The 23,512-nt window shown below is 41.9% G+C and overlaps 3 protein-coding genes across 17 annotated transcripts in view; 1 reads left to right on the plus strand and 2 right to left on the minus strand.

The window, feature by feature from the left end:
* Positions 1 to 230: 230 nt before the first annotated feature.
* On the plus strand, positions 231 to 2,844 carry LOC306832902 (bis(monoacylglycero)phosphate synthase CLN5-like; the record flags this gene model as incomplete). Its single annotated transcript, XM_079357922.1, has 3 exons — positions 231 to 264; positions 1,460 to 1,546; positions 2,293 to 2,844. 3 exons carry the CDS (start codon positions 231 to 233, stop codon positions 2,778 to 2,780), a joined length of 609 nt encoding a protein of 202 aa, XP_079214048.1. The 3' UTR covers positions 2,781 to 2,844.
* Positions 2,845 to 6,584: 3,740 nt separating this feature from the next.
* On the minus strand, positions 6,585 to 15,610 carry fbxl3a (F-box and leucine-rich repeat protein 3a). The gene is made up of 5 exons (XM_079358289.1): positions 15,295 to 15,610; positions 13,401 to 13,785; positions 13,152 to 13,274; positions 11,428 to 11,599; positions 6,585 to 10,426 (listed from the first exon to the last, which is right to left on the minus strand). Exons 2-5 carry the CDS (start codon positions 13,782 to 13,784, stop codon positions 9,786 to 9,788), a joined length of 1,320 nt encoding a protein of 439 aa, XP_079214415.1. The 5' UTR covers position 13,785; positions 15,295 to 15,610; the 3' UTR covers positions 6,585 to 9,785.
* A 1,179-nt stretch (positions 15,611 to 16,789) lies between these two features.
* mycbp2 (MYC binding protein 2) overlaps positions 16,790 to 23,512 on the minus strand; it is a 63,469-nt gene continuing 56,746 nt past the window's right edge. For all 15 annotated transcript variants that reach the window (XM_079357836.1, XM_079357830.1, XM_079357835.1 and 12 more), the window contains 17 exons: positions 23,056 to 23,295; positions 22,868 to 22,957; positions 22,692 to 22,772; positions 22,333 to 22,599; positions 21,856 to 22,139; positions 21,645 to 21,741; positions 21,408 to 21,527; positions 21,211 to 21,312; positions 20,995 to 21,123; positions 20,736 to 20,868; positions 20,462 to 20,565; positions 19,926 to 20,114; positions 19,729 to 19,836; positions 19,274 to 19,483; positions 19,087 to 19,194; positions 17,839 to 18,004; positions 16,790 to 17,720 (listed from right to left, as the gene is read on the minus strand). In XM_079357836.1, coding sequence (XP_079213962.1) covers positions 17,605 to 17,720; positions 17,839 to 18,004; positions 19,087 to 19,194; positions 19,274 to 19,483; positions 19,729 to 19,836; positions 19,926 to 20,114; positions 20,462 to 20,565; positions 20,736 to 20,868; positions 20,995 to 21,123; positions 21,211 to 21,312; positions 21,408 to 21,527; positions 21,645 to 21,741; positions 21,856 to 22,139; positions 22,333 to 22,599; positions 22,692 to 22,772; positions 22,868 to 22,957; positions 23,056 to 23,295 — 2,544 coding nt within the window. In that variant the 3' untranslated portion in view covers positions 16,790 to 17,604. The remainder of the gene's footprint in view (positions 17,721 to 17,838; positions 18,005 to 19,086; positions 19,195 to 19,273; positions 19,484 to 19,728; positions 19,837 to 19,925; positions 20,115 to 20,461; positions 20,566 to 20,735; positions 20,869 to 20,994; positions 21,124 to 21,210; positions 21,313 to 21,407; positions 21,528 to 21,644; positions 21,742 to 21,855; positions 22,140 to 22,332; positions 22,600 to 22,691; positions 22,773 to 22,867; positions 22,958 to 23,055; positions 23,296 to 23,512) is intronic.

The following is a 23,512-nucleotide window of genomic DNA, read 5'->3' on the forward strand; positions in this document are numbered from 1 at the left end:
TGTCCTTTTTACAGGTAAATGTCCTTTTTGAACATTCTTTTTGAACATTCTAAAGCTTTATTTAAAGTCTTAATAAGCAACATGAACACTGACATGGAATGCAGCTGACCATTGTCACGGAAACCAGCCTGCAAAACAAACAAACAAACTCCTTACAGGCTCACTGTGATTGGCTAGTAGTTTGCAATCTATATTTCAATAGAGTGTCAAAGTCCTGTCTACTAGTAGGGATGGGAATGGAAAACGGTTTCTTTCTGAGACCCGGTTCACAGCATTCCAAGTCCTAAGAATCGTTTATATGCTTGGCTGTCAGTTCTATGGAGCTAGAACAGTCTCATACTGAATAAATACACACAGAAATAGACTGGTATAGTTTTGAGCCCTAAAACCAGGAAGTGAGTTAGCATTTTAGCGCCATGGGTTCCTAACTCTAAAAGTCAATGGGGATTTTGAATGAGTTTGTGTTTAGACACCTGTAATAAGGTCTGTGGTTAACGCAAGCTGAATAGATGTTGACGTTTTGTTCGACGAGATAAACTATGTCAGTTAAGATCCAACTTGTGAATTTTAAAGTTTTTACGCAAACTTTAAACAGCGGTTGCTAATGAGTAGCTAATGAGAAACTGCAGTGGTTGTTACAGACATTACACGTCATCATGCCAGGAACTCTTTCCCTAATCCACCTTACAACCTCTAGTCATGTTTTTCAGTGTTCTTGCAAATATTAGGTTAATCTAATTGATTTAGCTTGATTTAAAGCTCGAGTGGTTTTCAGCGCTGCATGAAAAGTATTAACGTCTGAGGAGTTTTCAATGGAGGGTTGAAAAGTTGTTTTCTTAAAGTAAATCAATGTAATGCAAGGAGGATAATTTGCCAAATACTTCTAGAGATACTTCAAAGATAACACGTTTAACCCATCTGAAATGTGTGTAGTTAATAAAGACTAATTTTACCTGATTAACTAGTGGTATTTATCCCCATTTCTTTTTTTAAATTTGAATTCCAAATTCAAGAAATAAAACCCCTTTTTCTCTGTTAATCTGGATGAATGTTTTAAGATGCTTTTAGAGATAGTACAGTGGATAGAAAAGAAGCCTCCGCTTAGATTCAAACCCAAGTCACCCACTTGAAGGAGAACTTGTACATGACCCCAGATCTTTTTTTAACCACTGTAGAATAATGAAAAGACAGAATCACAGAATACATTCACAAATGTTTATTACCAGTATAAGACCACATTTCCAAACCAATCATTTTAATTTCATGACAGCAGTAAAGCAAAGAAGACCGAGCATTTAACAATACACGAGTAAAACTAAAGGACAGCGATATCAACACCAGTTTAATCCGAATAAATCTAACTCAGGATTCCCAGGTTAAGATAGCTGTGGCCAAGTTTTCCAAGAGAAGCCGACAGAACAATGATTGAAACCTGGACGAGACTCCACCTTGACTTCAGAGCTGCCGTCATTAACCGCACTGCAGGAGATCGATGACTTCCACTGGTCACAAAATGGCACCTTGGAGAAAATAGCAGAAATCACAGGTTAGACTTTGAACGTGGGGTCAAATATCTTTGTTCAACAGGAAATATAAATGCAGTACAAGTAGATTTGATGGCTTGCTTTTCGCTTTCTCCTCATCCCTGTCTCTTTTTACCTACTCTAGAAGAGTGTTTTGTGAGTTGTTCAAACTCACCTTTTTTCCCTCCTTTGACTGTCTGCGACTATTTTTTTTTTTAACTTTAAGGTACTGGTTTTTCATTTATAGTTTCATAAATATATAAGTTTGTTTTTTGTGGGGTTCAATTCAATTCAATTCAAAAAACTTTATTTGTCCCCGGGGGGCAATTCAAGGGCACACAGAGCAGCAGATAACGACAGTGCAACTATACTACGACATTTAACCAATCAAAAAAGAATAAAGTGTCAAGGGTGTTAGTACAGGTTAGAATACAATCACAACTTACAACTTTTTGGTTTTCAACTCACAGTACAAAACAGAAAGCCACCCATACGCCCCCAAACCCTCTTGTCTCCTCCACTCACCCTCCCAGTCTATCCCCCCACCCAAAAGCACCCTCAGTCTCACCCCAACAGGCTACTACTGTCCACTGTAAAGAATGATGATAACATAACATACATACATACATTTAGCCTTCTCCCTCTCGTGGTGCATTTAACCTTTTCTGGTTTTAGATGGAACTTGACATCCTTCATCCAGCAGACACGAGAAGGGGGCTCAGGGTCTTTGACCGCCATGTTTTAAAATCTGTTTTTGTTCTCTCTACAGGGAACCAGTTCAATGACATGGCCCAGTGGGTCCAGGACGACAACCAGACGGGAATCTACTATGAGACGTGGACGGTCCGCTCTGACCCCAGTCCTAACGCCACAGTGTGGTTTGAGTCCTATGACTGCTCTCAGTTTGTCCACCGCACGTACAGGAAACTCACTGACCTGGGAGCAAAACTGTCCAGTCGGTCCCAAACGAACTACACAAAGATCTACCTGTACAGCGGAGAGCCCAAATACCTGGGCAACGACAGCGCCATATTCGGACAGCCTGCTCTGAAGAATCTGGCCGTGGACATTCGTACATTTTACCACACATTCAGACCACACCAGTCGTTTACAGACTTCACCATCAGCTTGTTGGAGGCTTATAAAAAGATAGTTGTGGACAAGAGCTTTTACCTGTACTACAACTTTGAGTACTGGCAGCTGCCAATGAAGTTCCCTTATGTGAAGATTACATATGAGGAGGTGCCTTTGCCTTAGCAAAAAAACTTGGACTACGAAAAGCAGCAAGCATTAATTTGTTTTCTGAATTGTTTTAAAGAATGCACAGATCTCTCAATCTGATACTAGTTATCTGATTTACGACTTCAGCCACAGTTGAACTAATAAGCTGTTTTTCCTGTCCTGTATGTGTAATGATTTGAGTCTGCTTGTTACCTACACACTGCTTTACTCACTCTAAAAAAAAATATATGTGTAATAAATGAATTGTATTTATTTTCTGCTCTGATTGTCTGAAAGCCAAAGATATTGACATTAAAAATGATATACATTTAAAAAAGGAAATATTTTGAGGTTTTGCTTGATAATCAATTTAAAAAATAGTTTAATGAATTGAAAGTTAACCTTGAGACGCGAGACAATGTCATCACTTGATGTAGCCTTTGAATAGACCGAGCTGCCTTTTCGTGTCTGTTGCCTTTCGTATTTAAGAAAAGAAATAAACATTTGCCACTGGTTCAAGCAAAACAGTGGGTAGTAACAAAAAACATTCACAATCATAATTCATTCACAATGTTTATTATTTTTTATTAATCATTATTTCATGGCCACAGATTCTTGTTTGTGGCCAATGTCATTAGAAGCGCTCCGTAAAATGTCTGTTTACGTTTCTTTTTTTTTGTGTGTGCTTTTTTTATTGAACTAACTTTTTTGCTAGTTGATGGGAGAAACCTGAGCACCAGGAGTAAACCCGACCCTGACAAAGGATGGACATGTTAAGGGGGTTGGGGTAATTTTAATGGGGATGGGGGGGGGGGGGGGAGATGGGATCTACCATAGACTCCTCATTTTCTATACTTCTTCTTTGGCCTAGAGTTGACGATCCTCCGAGACTGACGCTTCACCATCTCCCGCGTGATGACGTAGGAACCGCACTGGCCGTCTTCCTCATCTGAGGACTCGTCTTTAGGCTTGACAAAGATGTTAAAAGTCTGCAGCTGCCGCTCCTCATCCTTGGCAGGGAAGTCATCCTCTGTCATGTTTTTCTTGATAGCAGACAGGTCTTTTCCCTTGAGCTTCTCACGCAGAACCTCTAACTTCAGCTCGCATTCTTCCATCAGCTCCAAAATATACTCATCGGATTCAGGAGACGCCTTCACCCTTCTGTCCTCAGGTAGTTTGATGTGTTCAAGTCTGTCAGCAAGTTTCTTTATCCACACTCTGAGGACAACAATGGTTTTATCAAGCTGTTTTTGAGGCTCTTTGCTTGCTTTATACCTACTCTGCTGAGCCAGCAGACGCTCCTTGCAAATGTCCAGCATCTCTTTGTTCTTTAAGAGCTGAGCTGCTGTGTTTACCTTCATGTCGTGACATTGTCCTTTCAGGATCTCCCTCTCTTCCATCAGTTGCTGCAGCGTCTTCTCATTCTCCCCCCTCTCATTCATCAGATGTTGCAGACTGTCTTTCTGAGAGAGTTTATTTAAGTCCTCTAAACTGGAGATTCCCATGGCTTCGTTGATCTTGTTGAAGGCCTGGAGCAAAAGCAACCTGGCTCCCTCCTCCTCTTCTGCCAACATGTTGATTTCCTGCAGGGCCTTGCCGTTCAGCTCGTCTCTCTCGTTATCAATTCTCCAGGTGTCATTAATTTCTTCCCACTGGGCCTTGAGCTTCTTGGTCTGTTTCCTAATGCTAGCTTTAGTTTGCTCTATCCTTGTGAATTTGTCATTGTAATTGGTCTCCAATTGCTCTATCTTAGCCTCTACAGCCTCTTTAGATTTCTTGGCGGCTGTGAGCCTGGACCGTGTGTGTTTAAGCGCCACTTTGTCCTTCTGTCTTTGTGCTTTCATTTTGTCCCTCTCAAACTGGTAAAACACAGCCTCATCCCGGTAGTACCTTATGTTTTTGTCGCATGACTTCATCGTTGTCTGAAGGTTACTCCACTCGATTTCTGCGTTGTTTATGCACTCCTTCAGCTCACACAGGTACTCGCAATCAGGATCTAGTACCTCGGTTTGAAAATCATCAGAGTCAACACAGAATGTACCTTCTTGCTCTTGGTCCTCGCGCTTGCTGTCATTCATGAGGTGACGGGCATTGATCTTCTTTTGCAATTTCTGGTTCTTTTTTTTTAAAGTGGCAAGGGCCTTCTCTATCGTCATTTTGGAGCACTCCATCCGCAACTCAGGGTTCTCATCTAAAGCAGCTTTGATTACTCTAGGATGTCTTTCATGTTCTGCATTTATCCGTTCCCTCAGCTGCTTATTTTGCTGCTTTAGCTTGTCGATTTCCTGGCGGTTGTGTTTGTGTTGGGCATCATTGCGGTCCTTGGTTGTGGCATCTTCAGCTGACTGTAGCTTGAGTTCAGCGCGCGCCTTGGCTATCTCCTCTTGTAGTCGACATTTCTTCTCATATCTGGAAGCCATTGTTATTGTTTTTAATGAACAAAGATAAACACAGTTCAAAGTGTACCTACACTAAATGACAGTTTGGCTATATAAAGATAGCTCAATAGTACTAGATAGTCCGTTTGTCCGTTTGTCCAGTTCTGAGTCAGCTCAGCTCGTAAAAGGCTAAATGTGAATTGACCTCTAATAGAGATAGGCCTATCTTATGACATCACATGCCTTTGATCTCTGACATAATGTCCTTTTTACAGGTAAATGTCCTTTTTGAACATTCTTTTTGAACATTCTAAAGCTTTATTTAAAGTCTTAATAAGCAACATGAACACTGACATGGAATGCAGCTGACCATTGTCACGGAAACCAGCCTGCAAAACAAACAAACAAACTCCTTACAGGCTCACTGTGATTGGCTAGTAGTTTGCAATCTATATTTCAATAGAGTGTCAAAGTCCTGTCTACTAGTAGGGATGGGAATGGAAAACGGTTTCTTTCTGAGACCCGGCTCACAGCATTCCAAGTCCTAAGAATCGTTTATATGCTTGGCTGTCAGTTCTATGGAGCTAGAACAGTCTCATACTGAATAAATACACACAGAAATAGACTGGTATAGTTTTGAGCCCTAAAACCAGGAAGTGAGTTAGCATTTTAGCGCCATGGGTTCCTAACTCTAAAAGTCAATGGGGATTTTGAATGAGTTTGTGTTTAGACACCTGTAATAAGGTCTGTGGTTAACGCAAGCTGAATAGATGTTGACGTTTTGTTCGACGAGATAAACTATGTCAGTTAAGATCCAACTTGTGAATTTTAAAGTTTTTACGCAAACTTTAAACAGCGGTTGCTAATGAGTAGCTAATGAGAAACTGCAGTGGTTGTTACAGACATTACACGTCATCATGCCAGGAACTCTTTCCCTAATCCACCTTACAACCTCTAGTCATGTTTTTCAGTGTTCTTGCAAATATTAGGTTAATCTAATTGATTTAGCTTGATTTAAAGCTCGAGTGGTTTTCAGCGCTGCATGAAAAGTATTAACGTCTGAGGAGTTTTCAATGGAGGGTTGAAAAGTTGTTTTCTTAAAGTAAATCAATGTAATGCAAGGAGGATAATTTGCCAAATACTTCTAGAGATACTTCAAAGATAACACGTTTAACCCATCTGAAATGTGTGTAGTTAATAAAGACTAATTTTACCTGATTAACTAGTGGTATTTATCCCCATTTCTTTTTTTAAATTTGAATTCCAAATTCAAGAAATAAAACCCCTTTTTCTCTGTTAATCTGGATGAATGTTTTAAGATGCTTTTAGAGATAGTACAGTGGATAGAAAAGAAGCCTCCGCTTAGATTCAAACCCAAGTCACCCACTTGAAGGAGAACTTGTACATGACCCCAGATCTTTTTTTAACCACTGTAGAATAATGAAAAGACAGAATCACAGAATACATTCACAAATGTTTATTACCAGTATAAGACCACATTTCCAAACCAATCATTTTAATTTCATGACAGCAGTAAAGCAAAGAAGACCGAGCATTTAACAATACACGAGTAAAACTAAAGGACAGCGATATCAACACCAGTTTAATCCGAATAAATCTAACTCAGGATTCCCAGGTTAAGATAGCTGTGGCCAAGTTTTCCAAGAGAAGCCGACAGAACAATGATTGAAACCTGGACGAGACTCCACCTTGACTTCAGAGCTGCCGTCATTAACCGCACTGCAGGAGTTATGAGAAACGATCAGGAGATATGTTACTGTACCAGAGAGACGCTAAAGACAATCAGTTTCTATTTTAGTGCAAACAGACCAAGCCTATCAATAGGCTACGTGAGTTTAATCTGATGTAAGGGCTGGCACTTCCAATCAAATTTAGTCTGTGTTTTTGAATGGCTGTTTGAACTGTCCCGTAAGACATGAATGAAAGGAATGAAGCAGAAATAATAATTATCTGTCTGCAGGTCTTTCTGACCTGCAATGCTGTCAAAACCTTCTGTCCATTGAAGTTTTCTCCAACTTTTCACAAAGTACATTTTACATCTTAAAGTCGATGCATCTTAAATACATTTATTTGCTGTTAATTATTGCTATTTTGCTTAAATGGTTAACGGACCGGAGCCTGCGAGTCAATCTGCATTACTTTGTTGACTCGGCAGGTTTAAAAAGAAATCTCTCTCCTTCTTTACACCACATGATGCTGTTCGAGTATGTGAAAGCTAAATAAACAAAACATGGACATGAGTATGGTCCATCCCTCAAATGCACTTCAAGAACACCTGAGAAGAAAATCTACAAAAAAAAACAAAACTGGAAAGTAATGTATGTGCATCACCGCTTGACACTGGAGAGTGATGATGCTTCTTGTAATCCATACAGCGCCCTCTGCTGGTGACAAAACTGCCAGATCGATACAATTCAACTCGGATGACTTAAACTGGTGAATAATCGAACAGTAACGATGCTATCTGCTATAAAGTTAGCAGATAACGATACTCAATGGATATGCTAATATCGGCCAAATATTATCAGCTGGCTCGGGCTCTAATTTATTTTTTCAGTATGATTCAGATCTGGTGACTTGTAAGTAAGCCAAGCGAATCAGCACTACTTTGTTCTCTTAGGATTTTAAGCACATCGTCTTTGAATACATTTGTTCTTCCAGGGAAACTCATCCCTTTTTTTCACAAAGCATAGACAAAAAAAAAAATCTGAATCACTTAGTTCAATGTCAATTTAAGCTCTGACAGATTTTTTTTTTTTTTTGGGGGGGGGGGGGGGGGGGATTTACATCACGTGTATCTCGTGTGTCGTTTTGAAGACTCAACTTTTGGACAACCTGCATGTAACAAAACCCCAATAATGAAGTTTGAAGTGTCAAAAAAAAAAAACTGAACTTGTTGCTGGTCTGTTTGCTGGTGCTTATATTGATTGCTTATTTGTTTAAGAGACAAACACAGAACAGAAATTAAAAAAAGCTGAATCCATATCAATAAATTATTCATCTTATCTTCTCTAGTGACTACTGAATGAAAAAGATCCATCTAGGAGAACTTGCACTCTGACACGAGTCATTGGTTAAGGAAACGTCGAACCCCGACAGAGGGCGAAATGAAAGAAATAAGTACATTTCTATTCACAATAATCAAACACACAGCGTTTTATATACAGATGCATTTGACTTCCTTCTTAAAGGAAAAAAAAATGGTTTGTCTTATCTGACTTGCCAAATCTCTTGTGACTGAAACTGCTTGATGGTTTTTTTTTTGGACAGGAGAAAGAGTAATATCTGTGAAGTGAAGAACGAAGAGATGAACCGTGTGATGACACGAGTACACGTGGACCAATGGGAGGAGGCCAGATATTCACAAGAGGTTTAGAGCTCAAACAGGCAAACAAATGAAACCTATTAAAGACATATTTGAAGCAAAAGGGTTACGTTTGCATTCCCAGAGTGCAGAGACGACACGATAGAAATATTATCTGAAGGTTTCGGAAACCAACCTCAAAATTCAGACAATTCTGTGCATTCTTTATTTACACGATGATCAGCTCTCTGCTTGTATTATTTATGTCTTCTACATCCTGTCACTGGGTCTCTGATTCAACAGAGTCCCAGAACAGTGTTAATAACTGACTCACACTACGATCACTGTGAGCATTTTAAAGATTGCTTCTTTTTTTTTTTTTTTAACTTTAAATCACGGCAGACAGATTTTTTTCCGGACTATCATTTGGTTTTTCTACGTAAGGTGCTTTTAAAAATAAAACCTCCGACTGTACAAAAAAAAAAACGGAGATTAGTTCATTCGTGGAGCCGATGTGATATGAGCTGCAGGACATCAAAACCAAAGAAAATAAAAGTCCATGATATCAATGAACACCTCCACATCACAAAGACAGACGCCTATATACACGCTTCTGTTCCCTCTCTGGGCATGTTCGACTCTCTTCTCGTTATCGATGAACGATGGAGGATGAAAAACGAGATGCCGTTAAAAAACCATTTCTTTTTAAATTAGTTTACAGGTAGGTGTAGGACCCAGCCTCTACTCTGCACATTTAAATAATCTCCTTTTGACTACGGCTGACACACACCGCCTGTCGCAGACTATGTAAGGACAAAAAAAAGAGGAAAAAAAGCCATGTGGAAAACCTCTGATGCCATACATATGGTTAGGAGAGCAGAGCTGTATGGTAGTGTCCCAACATGCGATCTTCCCAAATTTCTCCACAATGTTAAAAAAAACATTATAGCACACCTTTATACTTTCACACACACACTCCTCTCATATTATAGATGATAATACCCTGGCTATAGTGTCCACATAACTCAACTTGCAGTTCGATAACATTGCTTTTATAGTCGTCTCTTCCTCCCTGAACTTCTCAGTGTGCTGATTGTTTATTAGCTGGAAACGCCGGCGTTGCACTCTCTCTCTCCGTATTTTGCAAAGTAAAAGGCAACGCTGACAGGCAGAGATTGTTGGGCTGTTTTGCATGACATGATGACATGGCGTCCATCCTCACTCTGCGCTCCACGAGAGTTTTAAGCTCCCCCAGTTTCCGCCCTAAACGTTCTACGACAGCTGAGAGTTTAGCAAACGGCCGATTGCTCCACGCCTGTGTGCCTCTTCGGCTTCGCTTTACCAGGTGGGCATCATGTCGGGGAACCACACCCGGCCCAGGTGCTTCGAAACCTCCCAGTGGATCTCATCCAGGGTGTATTTGTGGTCAGGGATAAGCACCTCCTCCATGATCGACAGCTGAGAGAGCCGGCGGCCGCACATCTTTACAAACTCCACAAACGCGCTGCAGGAGACCTCGCACTCGCCCAGGCCGATGGCCGACAGCTGCGTGCAGTGCTTGGCGATGCGGATCAGCTCCTCGTCCAGTGGGCGCAGGCCGTTAGCGCACACCACCAGCTCCACCAGACGAGGGCAGTGGAGGCCAACGCGTCCCAAGACCTCCTTGCTGACCGAGCGGCCGAAATAGAGGTGAGTGACGGGGATCTCCTCGTTAAAGAACGGCCCGAACTCGTCCTCGTAGAGGAAGAAGTACATGACCAGGTTGAATTTGGGCGAGTGCTTCACCATGGCGTCCCAGCTGCTCTTTTTGATGGTGTGGAAATGCTGGCCGGGGTTCTCGCTCACCACGTCGATCCTCAGGTGCTCCAGGTGGACGTGTTTCTCCGAGGAGAGGGCCAGAAGGAGCTCGTCGCTCAGGAGGTGGTAGTTGAGCGCCAGCTCTCTGAGGCCGTGACACTGGTCGGCCACACAAAGGATCCCTACAAACACACACACACACACTGTTCGTCATCATGGAATTCAGTTCTTACTTATCTAGAAAACACAAACAATTTCTGAAACCATGGCAACCGACTAAAGGAAATAATAGCTCCCCTCAGCTGGATAAAGAGCTTTTATACTCCCCAGACATGTTGCAGTTAAATCAGCCGTCATTATCGTGGCTGAAACGTTCCAGGAAAACGTCTGCAAGATTGAGAACTGGATAAACATGCAACAGTTCATTTATAATGCATCATGCAGCCTCAGTGTGCGGGCAGACTAAATAATTACAGGCTTTAAATAAATCAATGGAAGGAAAACACTCGCAGCTGCGCGACTATAAAAAAACGGCTAAGACTCTCACGCTTAATTCTGATTGATTTCTCCTCAGTTTAGTTGCATTCAACCACATATATGAGCAGATAGACTCAAGACCATCCACAGCACTGACCCGTGGCCTCATGTGCTGGCTGATGGAATTTTGAACAAGGAGGTCACAGCGTGTGAAAGTAAATGTCCTTACATGTCCTGGACATTAATGTCCTAAAGACAAAAGAAATGACAGAGGGACATTTCCCCTGTTTTTATAGATAACCAGGCAGGTTGAGGTTGTGCATCAGTACAAGTTCTCAAGCTCCAAAAAAAAAAGAAAAGCTCATCACTGTGTGCAGTTGCTGCCGTCAGGTTCAGCCTGACAGCATGCAGGACAACGAGATCAAGAAGCTCATGTGTCCCTGCTGCCATTAGCTCTCTAAATAACTCTGTTTCTACTGTATTTATTTATTGCCCATCTTATCTTGTATGCTGAGTGAGTGTGTGTGTGGATTTATTTCACAGCGCGTCAAACTGCCCTCTCGCAGGGATAATAAAGACAACCTTGAACCTTGAGCCGTCCAACAACCACAGCAGCAAAAAAAACAAAAACAAACAAAGAGGCCGACACGTGACAGCGGCGAGCGTGTCAGCTGAAGGTGTGAAACGTTCACGGCGCTCCATGTACCTGCGGGCGACACGTGAGGGCAGCTGCTCATCTTCAGCAGTTTCAGGGTGTCGCTGTTGTTGGCCACCAGGACCTTCAGGGACGGATCGTCCACAGGCGTGTCGTCGATCTTCAAAGACGACAGGGATTTGGAGTTGACGAACACCACGGTCAGCGCTGAGATGAAATGAGACTGTGAGGGGGGAAAAGAGAGGGCACAACACTGTCAACACAAACAGATAAGCAGCACGGATGTCAGTAATGATATCAGAATCAATGCAGAACAAACGATGACGAATTCATCAGCTTTTAGAACATTTAGAAATGAATCTTATTGGAGGTTTAGAGTTGGAAGGTTTTTTTTAAGTCATGCAGGCCCCATTCAGGTCGGACATGTCCAGCTGAGACAAGTCTAGGATGTGTTAAACGTACTGAACCAGGTGAGCCCTCTCTGGTCATGTTTCTTGTTGTACTGATGAACTGTAGGATTCATTTGCACCGAAAAATGACATTTCAATAAGGAATGAATGGAGAAAAAAAAAAAAGAACACATTTGAGTCCCTCAAGTTGAGCCTTCCTGCCTCGTACCTTCAACTGGTGCCTGATGGTGATCAGTTCTGTTTCACTTCAGTTAGACTCAGACTTTCTTTATTGTCAGTCAAATTTGAACTTTACAAAGCAGATAAGTCTCATAGTGCGGGATTAAAACAGCCTCAGGTATTTACATAAGGTAAGGAGTGTTTACAAAATGAGGTGCAGATATAAATTGATGTGTTAAATTACTATACAGATTAATAATAATACATTGCATGTTTTTTTTTGTTATATTGTAAGTTAGTTGCCACATTGAGGGAGGACAGCTAATGAACAAATACAGCTGAACTTAAACGTTTTTACGTTTCACTTCAAGCTAACTTCCTCTCTGTTTACTTTGGAGACATATGTTGAATCTATGTTTTTATGAAACGGAGGACAAAGAAACTGATTCAGCTCCTCCTAACATAACAAACAGTCGTCCTTTGTCTCAGCTGCCCTCAGATGTCTTGGATTAGTTGATGATTTAATGGAGGCAAAGCAAAGAGACAATGAACTCTATTTTTGAGAATAGATTTTGAGAGGAAAGTATTTTGGTAGGAGTCAAACTTTCACAGTCACAAGAGCAAAGCTCAAGAACCCATTTAACTGCAGTTAAATAAAATACAAGAAGCTGTGTTGGATAGTGGCAGATCGTAGTGATTATGGAGCAGGACTCTTGTCTCCCATACAGTGTCCTCAAACCCAGGATATCAAGAGTCTGGTGATGAACTCGCTGCACCTGCGAGTACGCGTTTGTGAAAGTTTCAAGTTCCATCGAGGACAAGACTTTACGTCATTAAACCGCCTCACTGACAGAGTACCAAGGCCGTCTCAAGGCAACTTTCCAGGTCATACGAAGGGTCCCAGGATAAGATGAGAGACAACTTTTACACAGAGCAAGGCTAGAAAAAGGGAAGCTAAAATAACATCCTGCCCCCCCCCCCCCCCGGAAGTGTTTACATCCTTGTCCTTGACCAAGCATGAGAACAAACACTGCTGTTTTCAGTTTGATATGCCGATAAGGAAAAAAAAAAAAAAAGCACCTTAAGCAGCGTTTAATACATTCAACTTTTTTTTTTTTTTTTTTTTTACAACAGCTCCTGTGAATTGTCTCTTTGTATCTGGTTCAGACAAAAAAAAAACCTTGGCATGTTTGAGGATCCTTTTACCTTTGGGACCTCCATGAAACTGGGCCTGGCTGTGGAGATGAGCCCTAAGGTCTTCAGTGAACAGTTGACCAGCTGTGAAAGAATGTCACATGCTGCCTCTGCAGACTCTGTACTGCTGTCGACCTGCAGTTCAAAAACAAAGGATATAACAGTGTCATGAAAACGGTTGAGTCTCCCAAACTGTAAACACTTCATCCAAGAATGTGGACCTGTTTTTGACACAGCCTACAAAAGCTTCTCCTCCCTTACCTTGAAGCTGACATACTGCAGGTGGTTGGAGTGCCTTTTTATGATCTGCTTGATCAGGTCTGGATGCGTGGCTTTCAGGTACGAGCTGGCTGGCTGGTTAAGCTCAAACTCGAAGCACCTCCACAGCTCAGGCATGTGGAATGCCTGGTTCCAGCCGCGGCACACCTGGGATGCGTAAGCCCTGTCCAACAGTGGGAGGTACTGGAGGATGTGAAGCAGCAGCTCCTGCGGCAGTCTGGCCCAGTCACATTCTGCTGACTCAGCGACCGTGTCCACAGCCTCCGACTCCTCGCTCGGCTCTTTCCGCACCTTCTTGCTGGACTCTGGTGGGCTCTCACTGGAGGGGCTGTTGCTGCCCTCCTCTCCTCCTTTCACCCGCTTCATGCTTTTAAAAAATGCAGATGAAACGTTTGTCTGAGGCCAGCATGGAGAAACACAGACTGCAGTGTTACAAAAGAGTTGTTTATGGGTTAACAAGTCCATTCAGTTAAATCCTGTCTGAGCTGAAAGAAGATCTTGACAGTGTCATTGATGAGATGCCAATTCAGACACTAATACCCCGTTTGCAGTAACACACTGAGTTGGGATACTAATGGACTTTGAAAATGACAAGTCCCTACTTTCTTTTTTAAGTAATACACATTAACTCATCATCTTGTCTGGATATTTGAATTATTTGAATGATCTAAACGCTCGGCCAGTTAAGGTACATTTACAGCCCTCTGATGTTGATTAATATACACTTAATAAATAAAAATAAGTAGACATCTCACAGGCCCCGGCATTTGAAACCAGCTGAAACAAGGCCCATATCTAGGTAATATCCGTTTTAATGCAAAGACATGTACGAGTGTGTGTATCTGTTTGTAATGTCTATATAGGCTATGTGTATATATTGGCTTTTTTCCTTTTCTTCCGATCTGTTTTTTAAGCACTGCCCGTAAAGCCCTTTGGTCAGCTGAAGCCGTTTTAAAATATACTAAACAAATAAACTGACTTTTCAAATGTCTAATAATTGCCTCCTAGTTGCTTCAAAGCGGAGCTTAAACATCCCCCAAAAAATGAATTTATTCATATTATTCATTTTTCTTATCATATAACAATGAGGTAAAAACAGGTTGTGATCTTTTCAGTATCAACACGGCTCTGTGATCATCAACAGAGATGTGATGCTCTCAGTCATTGATAAGAGCAGAATAAATGGACTTTGGAAAAAGCTACAGGGTCCAAAATATCCATCAAAAGAGAAATTGCAATAAACCCTGAGAGAAGCAGGCATGACACACAACAAGCTCATCGATCTAAATGAAACATCATAAATACATAATTATATTAACACCATTGTCATTATGTCTTTAGTATTGTTAAGTCAGTGTTGTTGATACTCTGTCTTCAGGTTAATCTTCATAAACTTAATCATTTCAATCAGTCACTTCTACTTTCCGGATTTAATCCTCCACAGTTTTAAGTTTTATTGTGTTTTTTTTATATCTCTTCCTTTTTGTTAGTTTTGCCAACAAGTGTGAACATGTCCCATCAACACTAATGTAAACAAACTAAACAACTTTTTACATTTGATTACATTTTTTAAACTTTACAGTCAAGGTGGCTTTAACACTTAAGTGTTGTGTTAATTTAAACTTTGTCCTTAAGGGAGCTGCAAAAACAAATGGAATACGTATAAATCCCTTTAGCTGGAATTTATAATGACATTGCTAAAAACACATGTTGAATTAGCTCAGTTAGCATGTTTTACGCTTAGTTAAAAAACCATGTAAATTTAAATTATATAATATTCAAAACTCGATTTATAGATAGGGCAAGAGCTAATGTAATACTGACATATATGAATGTTAAGCTGTTTACAACAAAACGAGCCACCCAGCCAGCCTACCTTTGTTGTTTACGCTCAGCTAGCTTCGGAGCTGCGAGCAGGAAAAAATCCGACCACCGACTTATTCAACCCGGACTCACACTGGACCGATTCATCAGTACCATCCGAACCAAACTCATTGGAACACAGTAGACAAGCCTTCTGAGAGCAGACGAGACGGGGCGTGAGGGCGGATTTCAATGAAGAAACGATCAGCTCCTGAAACCTCCGCACGGATGACCTAATTCTTTCGCGGGAGTTAAGAGTCTCCCCTCCCAGATCTGAAATGGCGAAGTGTTGTGATAGCAGAGGTGCATCATGGGAAATTTCAATGCGAAATGGCTGTTGAGGAAAGATCGTCTATATTCGAAAAGATGACTCACGACTTTCAGAAAATACAAACACATTCTATCTGACGTTTTAGACTTACATATCCAAACTGAAAATTTGTATTTTTTTGGTTATATGTGGATAGATTGCTTAAAAACATCTCGCATATCGTTAACTTACCAACAATAAAATGAACATCATACAAACTTCTACAAATAAAATTAATTAGTTTGCGACCTATGAATACAGAAATACACAAGCTACTCCACTTACCATTTTCAACGGAAAAAATAAAAAAAACTAATCTGCATTAATTGTCTTCAAAAAAGTATTTTTTTTAAATAAACCGCACATCAAGATGTGCAGGCTTAACGATCGGATGACACATCGGCGCTATGGGAAATGACAGACGCATAGTTTAAGGCTGTATGACACATTTCTCACGTGGGGGAATTTAAATTGTTTTGCAGATCTTTTCTGGATAACAATGAATATGTTGTTAATCAGGACAATCTGTAGGGGAGACCTGACAATTAGTTTAGCAGTTTGGCACAAGAAATTTAATTTAGGAGTAAGACATGTTCTTATTTTACTAGTCTTTGCAGAGCTTTACAGCAAAAGAATAAACAATTGAGGAACCATTCAAACATTTTACTGGGTTTGGCACCATTATACTTTGCCCACAGCTGTAGTAAATTGTTCAATATAAGTGTCAACACTCATTAAACAGACACGTTGTGTACTTTGCGAAACAGAGAACCTGGTTTATTACCATTCAACTCCATCCACCACAGATATTACAGAGCAGATTCACAAGTATTAAGCTTTTTATATAACAGCAGCTGCTTTTTTTCCTCTCAACACTCTGTTTTTCTGGCACCTTCTCCCCCCCCCTCCCTCCCCCCAAACCCCCTGCCTCCTACAAGGGAAAAGCATTACAGGTGCACAAATTTTATTTGGTGTGAAGACTGGCCCCCTCCAATCATTCAGCTGTAATCAGTCTCACTGTGAGGTCTCCAGTTTGTTTTTGTACCACTGTAGATTTTGGTACTACCTTGACAGAGCTGCTAATAGAATTTACATCCACCTTCATTCACTGCAGGCCAGGGTCCTCCTTCTCATTACCAGACAACAGAAACAAAAATCTGACATTTAGAAGAGGGGGGAATCACGACTGTCTACTGTATAAAAATGTACAGTGGCTTTATTGACATACATTCCATAGGTTAAACAGCTGCAAAATAGGAGGCACACCCAGTATTGCACTTCATTAAAAGTTCTGGCTCAAAACATAACCCAGAATATCAAACAAAACTGAAGTGAAGAGTAGCAACTTCGGAATACAGCTATTTTTGAATAGTATCATTATATACAGGATTAGATAAATCGTACACTATTTTCCTCCCAATCATAATATTCTTAATAGTCTTATCCACCGATGTTTTGTTTTTTTTGTCCGTCAACCCATGATGCACTTGACAGTGGAGAATACTGTACAAGATTACGAAAAAGTTTACATACAACAATATTTTAAATTTATAGTTAGGAAGCTGGAAATACGGCCTGTTCCTTTTTATTTTTTAAACCCTCTCTGATCCATGGTTGCCTTAAAGCAAATTTCATTTCATATTCAATGTTACACTTCAGTGATCAGGAGGTGTGCAACGTCTATAGAAGCCGAGGGAATACGACGGCCGCATGCAAACACGTCACAAGGTTTCTTTTTTCTTGTTTTTTTAAATTTCTATAGTTCTCTTTTTTTTTCTTTTTTTTTTAAATTCAGGTTACTCTGCATCCAAAAGGAACCACAACTCGTGTTCATAGCTGAGCCCGGATACTGATGTTGGTAGAAGAGGAGACCTGAGGACTCTTGACGTGAGAGCAGAAACCTGGTCCAGTGTCCAGGAGACTTGACGAATGCAAGAGCCAAGCTTCACCGCTGAGCTTCAGCATCAGCCAGAAATCACAGTAGACGAACTGGTTTCCAGTTCAAGTCTTTGTTTAGAAGGTGTGGGCGTTTCTACACACTCCACAGCCCAGGGCAAACTCCTCCCCTGTCGGTGGGTGGACCACGTGCAAAGGGCACTCAGTTCCCTCCAGCTGCTTGCCTTTGGGCCCTGTGACAGAAAATATAAGAACATCTCACTTAGTTCTGGAAGTGATTTCAGGAAGTCATGTGCAGTGTGTATGATTCAACATTTCCTGAGGTGTGGAGTAAACGGAATCATTCATCACCTGCAGGACAATGGGGCAGTTCCTCCTTCGGGACGCTGGTCATCCTCTGAAAGTCATCGTGGCAGGCGTTGCAGAAGTGCGTGGTGCCAAAGCAGAAGAAGACAGCCACAGAACAGCAGTACCGGCATTTATATTCCAGGAAGTCTGTGCCATGCTTTGAGCACATCTGTTGAAACATCAACGAGAACCATCAGGGGCAGGATTCTATTTTTGTACAGAAAAGCAGAAATAGCTAATCTAGTAGGAAGTATAATTCTTCCAACCGATACTGAGATAAGAAAAATGTATATGCATTCAATCTCAACAGCCTGGAGTCAAAAACCCCCTTCACACATGCACTGCAATACTGAACATTTACTGATTTTGACCAGGAAAGGTGCAAGTGTAAATGCAAACTGGCAGAACTGATTTTATTTATGTTATAACTACTGTCAGCCATCCCTATTTAATCTGTGTTTACATGTCTACTCACCCTGACTATATACAGAGGGTAAAAAAGGAGGAGCATTCAGCAAGAGGGAGTGGGCAAAGTGTTGGTGTTTTTCACGTTGAACAGACTCTTTGTTTAATACTCTTTACTTTTGTTTGCGTTGGGTAAACAGTCCATAAACATGAGATATTAACCCAGAAACAGTCACCATTACAGAACATTCCTTCTCCTCCTTCTGCACACATACTACCCTTACCGAAACCTAAAGGTGTATCTGAAGTTGAGAGTGTGTCAGACACACATGATCTCTGGGTGTGAGATGAATGTGCAAAAAGAAAGTTGCAGATAATATAAAAGCCTGAAAGACCTGAAATTATGTTTAAAAAAAAGAAGGAAAAAAAAGAAAAGAAAAAGTCAGGAGTTCATGTCTGGAAGGGGAAGCTGTTTCGTCTCCAGTCTTTGTGCTCAGTTAGCTCTAATGGTCTGGTGATACGAGGTTCAAGGTTTGTTTATGTGTTACACCAAGAAAGAAATTCATGTTATTTTTAACTTCTTTAAACATATCCATGTTATGCTCTTGCATGCCTGTTTTCACCACTGCCAACATTTTAATACAAACATTAATCTAAACTGTATGTGTAGCGCCAAAAGATTGAAGAAATATGAAGAAATTATTCCACCTTAACATGGACTATGTAAATGCAAGAGTAGAACAAATGATCTTCATTTAACTCTTGGTAAGAAAGAGAACATTCTTTTGTTTCCTCCCCCCCAAAAAGTCAAATTCTTTCTTTAAAATTAGCCACAGTGAAGCCAACCTGAGCCCTGGAGACATCTGAGCACGCCCCACAGATCAGCTCACTGGGGTCGTAGTCATCTCCCTGTCCAGCCTCCGCATCGCAGCGAGCCTCCCCCCCGAAATAAGCCTGGAAGTAAGAGGAAACTTTAATTCTCAACACCTAAACATCACATCAACAACAACAAAGTATCACTGTTATAGTGTACCTTCTTGCACTTGTAGCAGACATAGTATGCATATCTGTTCATGGCAAAGCCTGCAGGGTCGTTATGGAAACGAGCTCCAGGAGTAGTTATTGCCTCACTCTTATGCAGACCCTCATACTCCAGCCTCATCAGAGCCTTCCTCCTCACATCGTCATACAGCTCTTTGATGGGGTCCAGCAGGTCCTTTATCACTGAGTGATTGATTTTGTTCTGCGGCGAAAACCCCCCCCCAAAAAAAACCAGATCAGTGTAAGGTCATGACGGTATTTCTGTGTCAAATGAAATTCACAGAGAAGACAGTGAACAAAGCAGTCAAAGCATGCAACTGAAAACTACACAGTCAGAGGAGCTAAAGTGAACTGAGTTCATTCTGCTTCAGGGTGTGGTGGAAACTGTTTCTATGTCTTTGTTGTCTGTTAATCTCTTCAAACAGAGCAGCTAAGGTAACATCTTACCTTGCAAATGGGACACAACATGAACCCAAACGTGATTCTGGGCCCAAGCCAGCGGTTCTCAAGAACACGTCGAGTACACTGAAGATGGAACACGTGTGTGCAGTCCAGCTGAGAGCAGAAACATTGTTCAAACATTAAATGAGTGTTAAAGTGAGTGAGCGGTGTCCGGGCTAATTGTCAGTTCGATTTTAAGCTACCTGTACTGCAGGAGCAGCAGACAGAGCCTCGGTGAAGCAGATCATACACATGTCGTCTGCGTCCTGTTTCAGACAGCCAGTGTTTTTGTCACAGCCGTGCAGACATGGGAGGCAGGACTCCTCGTTCTTTACTCCTCCACATGGGTGTCCACAGGGATGAGTTTTACTGCAGGCCAGTTTAGCATACTCCTGAGGAAGACGATATGAGAGGAACCGGTGAGGCTAACAAAGTGCATCACATATAGAATATACTTCACGATGTAACTCTATATTGCAGAACATGTCTTGTGTTGGTATTTAAATCCAATTGCTTATAAATGAAGACAGACAAAGGGCTAATGTAGTCATCTATTTCATAAGGTCTGTTGAATGTTGTGGTTTGTTTTAAACAAAGGAGTAAATATTGATTATACAAATGGAATACAAAAACACACATAACACCTTTACCTTCTTTGTTGTTGAAAGCATCCTACTAGACAAACATTTCATTGACTAGCAGTGTTACTTTGATTATAGTCACCAGAGTTTTTAAGTACCTGACAGTCTGGGTCTGAGCAGACGCTGCCTACTGCCGACAGCTCAGTACCATTTCTGGTACCACAGAACCTGCAGGCGTCAGAGCTGCTGGAGGCTGGTTTACCTGGAAGAACAGCAGACGAGTGTCGGAGTGGAAAGACGTGCAGTATGGAATGCTTTGACGATGTGATGAGGTTCGAGTACAATCGATGTTAAAGAAATGACAAAACTTGCAATCAAAGGAATACCGATTAATTCCTAAAAATGCAGTGTTGTTTCCCGTCTCGAAGTTACCTGTGTGCTCTCTGAACTCCACCATTGCCTTCATAGTCTTCGAGTCTGCTAGAGCCATGAGCCAGAAAAGTTTTGTCCTCCCGCAGCCTTCATGGAGATCTACCTTAATGGCCTCCTCTTCCTCCTTGAACACCTGAGAAGCGTAAAAAAGAAGATTCGATATAACAGCTAATCAGTTTATACTATTGAATAATCAGCTGTAAATTTGAAGTCTTTATGTCATGCTGACAAAGCTGGAGTTGTGCCAACCAGCTCTTACCTGTCTCTGGTGGGAGCGCGTGCGGCGGTGCAGGTGGAGGAAGCGGTCGCAGTCTGTGCACAGGTTGCCGCACATGTTACACAGGATGATGGCTGCCGTCTCACCGTCATCGTGGTTGTCACACATGGGCTGTGGATACAGGAGCATGAAATGAATTAGTCATTCCTTCGATCATCTGTCAACAGTGACACTCTCATTCGGCGTTTTTGGTCTCACCATCTGCTTCTGCTGCCCATCTTTGCCCATCCAGCGTCCAGATGACAACCGGTCCACGTGGTCCTGATCCAGCACGCACAGAGAAGCTAAAGCCAGCCACAGCTACAAAAACAGACCGGGGACCCAATACATGATCATCTCTTCTCTCTTCATGTATTATAAATCATGTCATGACTTCATTTGAACTGGCTCCATACCCTTGTGGTGGCGATACAGCGTACAGGAGACCGATGCTCCTCCTCCATTTTGGTCAGGGCTATGATGGTCTCAGCTATTGCATTTTTGGTGACCCTTGACCAAGCATCTGAAAGGTGTCCCTGAAAATAGCAAATAACAGTCTGAGAGGTCAAGAAATAAATGAGCTCGCATTTGGTTTCATATCTAATTCTGCATGTAGAAATCAAAAGGATAAGATTTAAACCACAGGAACTCACAGCTGCCATGTCTTTAACCAGCTTTATGATGATCTCTGCTATCTGAGGAGGAGTCGATCCCTTCATCCACCAGTGGCTCTCACCTCTGCGAATGTAGCTGAGAACGGCAGAAAAACGGAATAAAAATAATCAAACAAAATGTGTTGTTTTAGCTTTAAAAAATATCATCTCCCTAATTGTACAAATCTTGGAGGCGTGGGATCAAACTTACCTTGAGTTAAAGATCATAGGCAGAGTGACGGTAGTGACCCCTTTTCCTGCAGCCATGCCGGCCGTGCCAGAAATGGTGGTGCCTTTGGCTTTGAGCTGCACAGTGAGTGCTTTGGCGATGCAGCCCAAGAACATGTCAAGGATGCAGAGCTTGTTCCAGTCTCCCTTTTCCGTGGAGTGGATGATGTCGCTGATGTCTGCTGGGGGAAGTGCCTTCACCCCGATGATGCTGGCAAGTCGAACCGGTGTGACCTCAGGAAGGACACGTCTGAGCAATGATGTAACCTGAAAAGAAGTGATGAGAAGTATGAATAGAATTTATTTGTTTTAGATTGAAAATGTATTGAGACATTTTTTTTAAGTACCACTACATGTTCACGTCACACGTTTTGTTGGGGAACAGTTATTATGAACGTGACCTGGTTTGTTTACGAGACAACCCCTTTAATTTGTGTTGTGTGTGAGTGCTCTCGCCCACCTGTCTCTGTACTCTCGGGGAAGCCGTGTGCAGCAGAGAAAACAGGTCTTGCATAAGCGTCAGCTGCTGAGCGAGATACTGGCGGCCCACGTTGGAGCCGCTCAGAGCTAGAACCATGGACAGGAGCTCAAAGCAGTAAGCGTCTGAAGAGGCGTCATCGTCGCTCGGCTGGGAGTTGGCGTTCTCTTTGCTGGAGATGGCGTGTTCCCACTCCTCCCTCACACGCGTGGCCTCCATGCGGATGGCCTGGACTATGTGCGCGCAAACCTGGACATGAAAACACCACAACAGGTTAGAGGGGAAGAGATGGAGGAGAAGAAACGCGTCATTTGAATGGTTTCATGGAAATGGCTGTTGACCTGTTTCTGCAGGTTGGTCAGTTTGCTCCGGCTGAAAATGATTCCCACCATGTGTTCTTTGAGGTCTGCATCAGATGGTACCTATAACAAAGAAGAAAGTGAAAACATTAGTTTAAGGATAACTAAGTAATGGAGTCAGTAAAACAGTGTACTTATTTTTATGTCAAACTTCACACCTTATCTTCTCCTTCAGGCGATGACAACAGATTTTTCTCCTCCTGCTCAGGAGTTGGCTCTGCATCTCCACAGATAAGTTTTCCAAACACCTGGATGAACACAACAAAGTGGAAACACTTGAGTCCTGGAAAACAGTAACATGATAAGTTAGACTCTATAAGGAGTATGTCGGGAGCAGTGGACGGACCTGTGATGTGATGAGGCGAAACACTCTGAGAGTCTCGGCCTCACAGTTCTTCTGCTGGGCCATGCTGGCCGAGATCTGTCCCAGGATCTTGATGCTCTCGCCCTCTTTCCAGCCGAGGACCTTAACCTGGCGCACCCTCAGGGTGTTCTCGGGGCCTTTCAGTTCCACCTTTATCACGTGATGATCCCCTCCGGGGAGCTCACTCGTCACCCAGCCCATGTGACGCGAGTCGAGGTCAACCTTGGATGAAAAGGAACAAGGACGGTTGCATGTGTTCTGCCACAGGTGCACACAAACTGTAGTGTTTTATAAACCAGCCTTATAAAACAACCATCTACTTATGAACCAGGAGAAAAAAATAAAAGAAAGTAAACAATATCTAAAACTTTATTTAGCATATAATGAGACTCAAAGAGAGGCTTTGATGTAAATCAGATTTGGTGTCCACTAAAAAATA

The sequence above is a fragment of the Symphodus melops genome (assembly GCF_947650265.1).
Source record: "Symphodus melops genome assembly, chromosome: 12".
Classification (NCBI taxonomy): domain Eukaryota; kingdom Metazoa; phylum Chordata; class Actinopteri; order Labriformes; family Labridae; genus Symphodus; species Symphodus melops.

Coding starts and splice junctions, on each gene's coding strand:
- fbxl3a (XM_079358289.1), bottom strand. CDS start 13,784: ATGAAGCGGGTGAAAGGAGGAGAGGAGGGCAGCAACAGCCCCTCCAGT. Junction 13,275..13,400: donor TGCAGTATGTCAGCTTCAAG/GTAAGGGAGGAG, acceptor TTTGAACTGCAG/GTCGACAGCAGTACAGAGTC. Junction 10,427..11,427: donor CCCTCACGTGTCGCCCGCAG/GTACATGGAGCG, acceptor GTGTGTTTGTAG/GGATCCTTTGTGTGGCCGAC.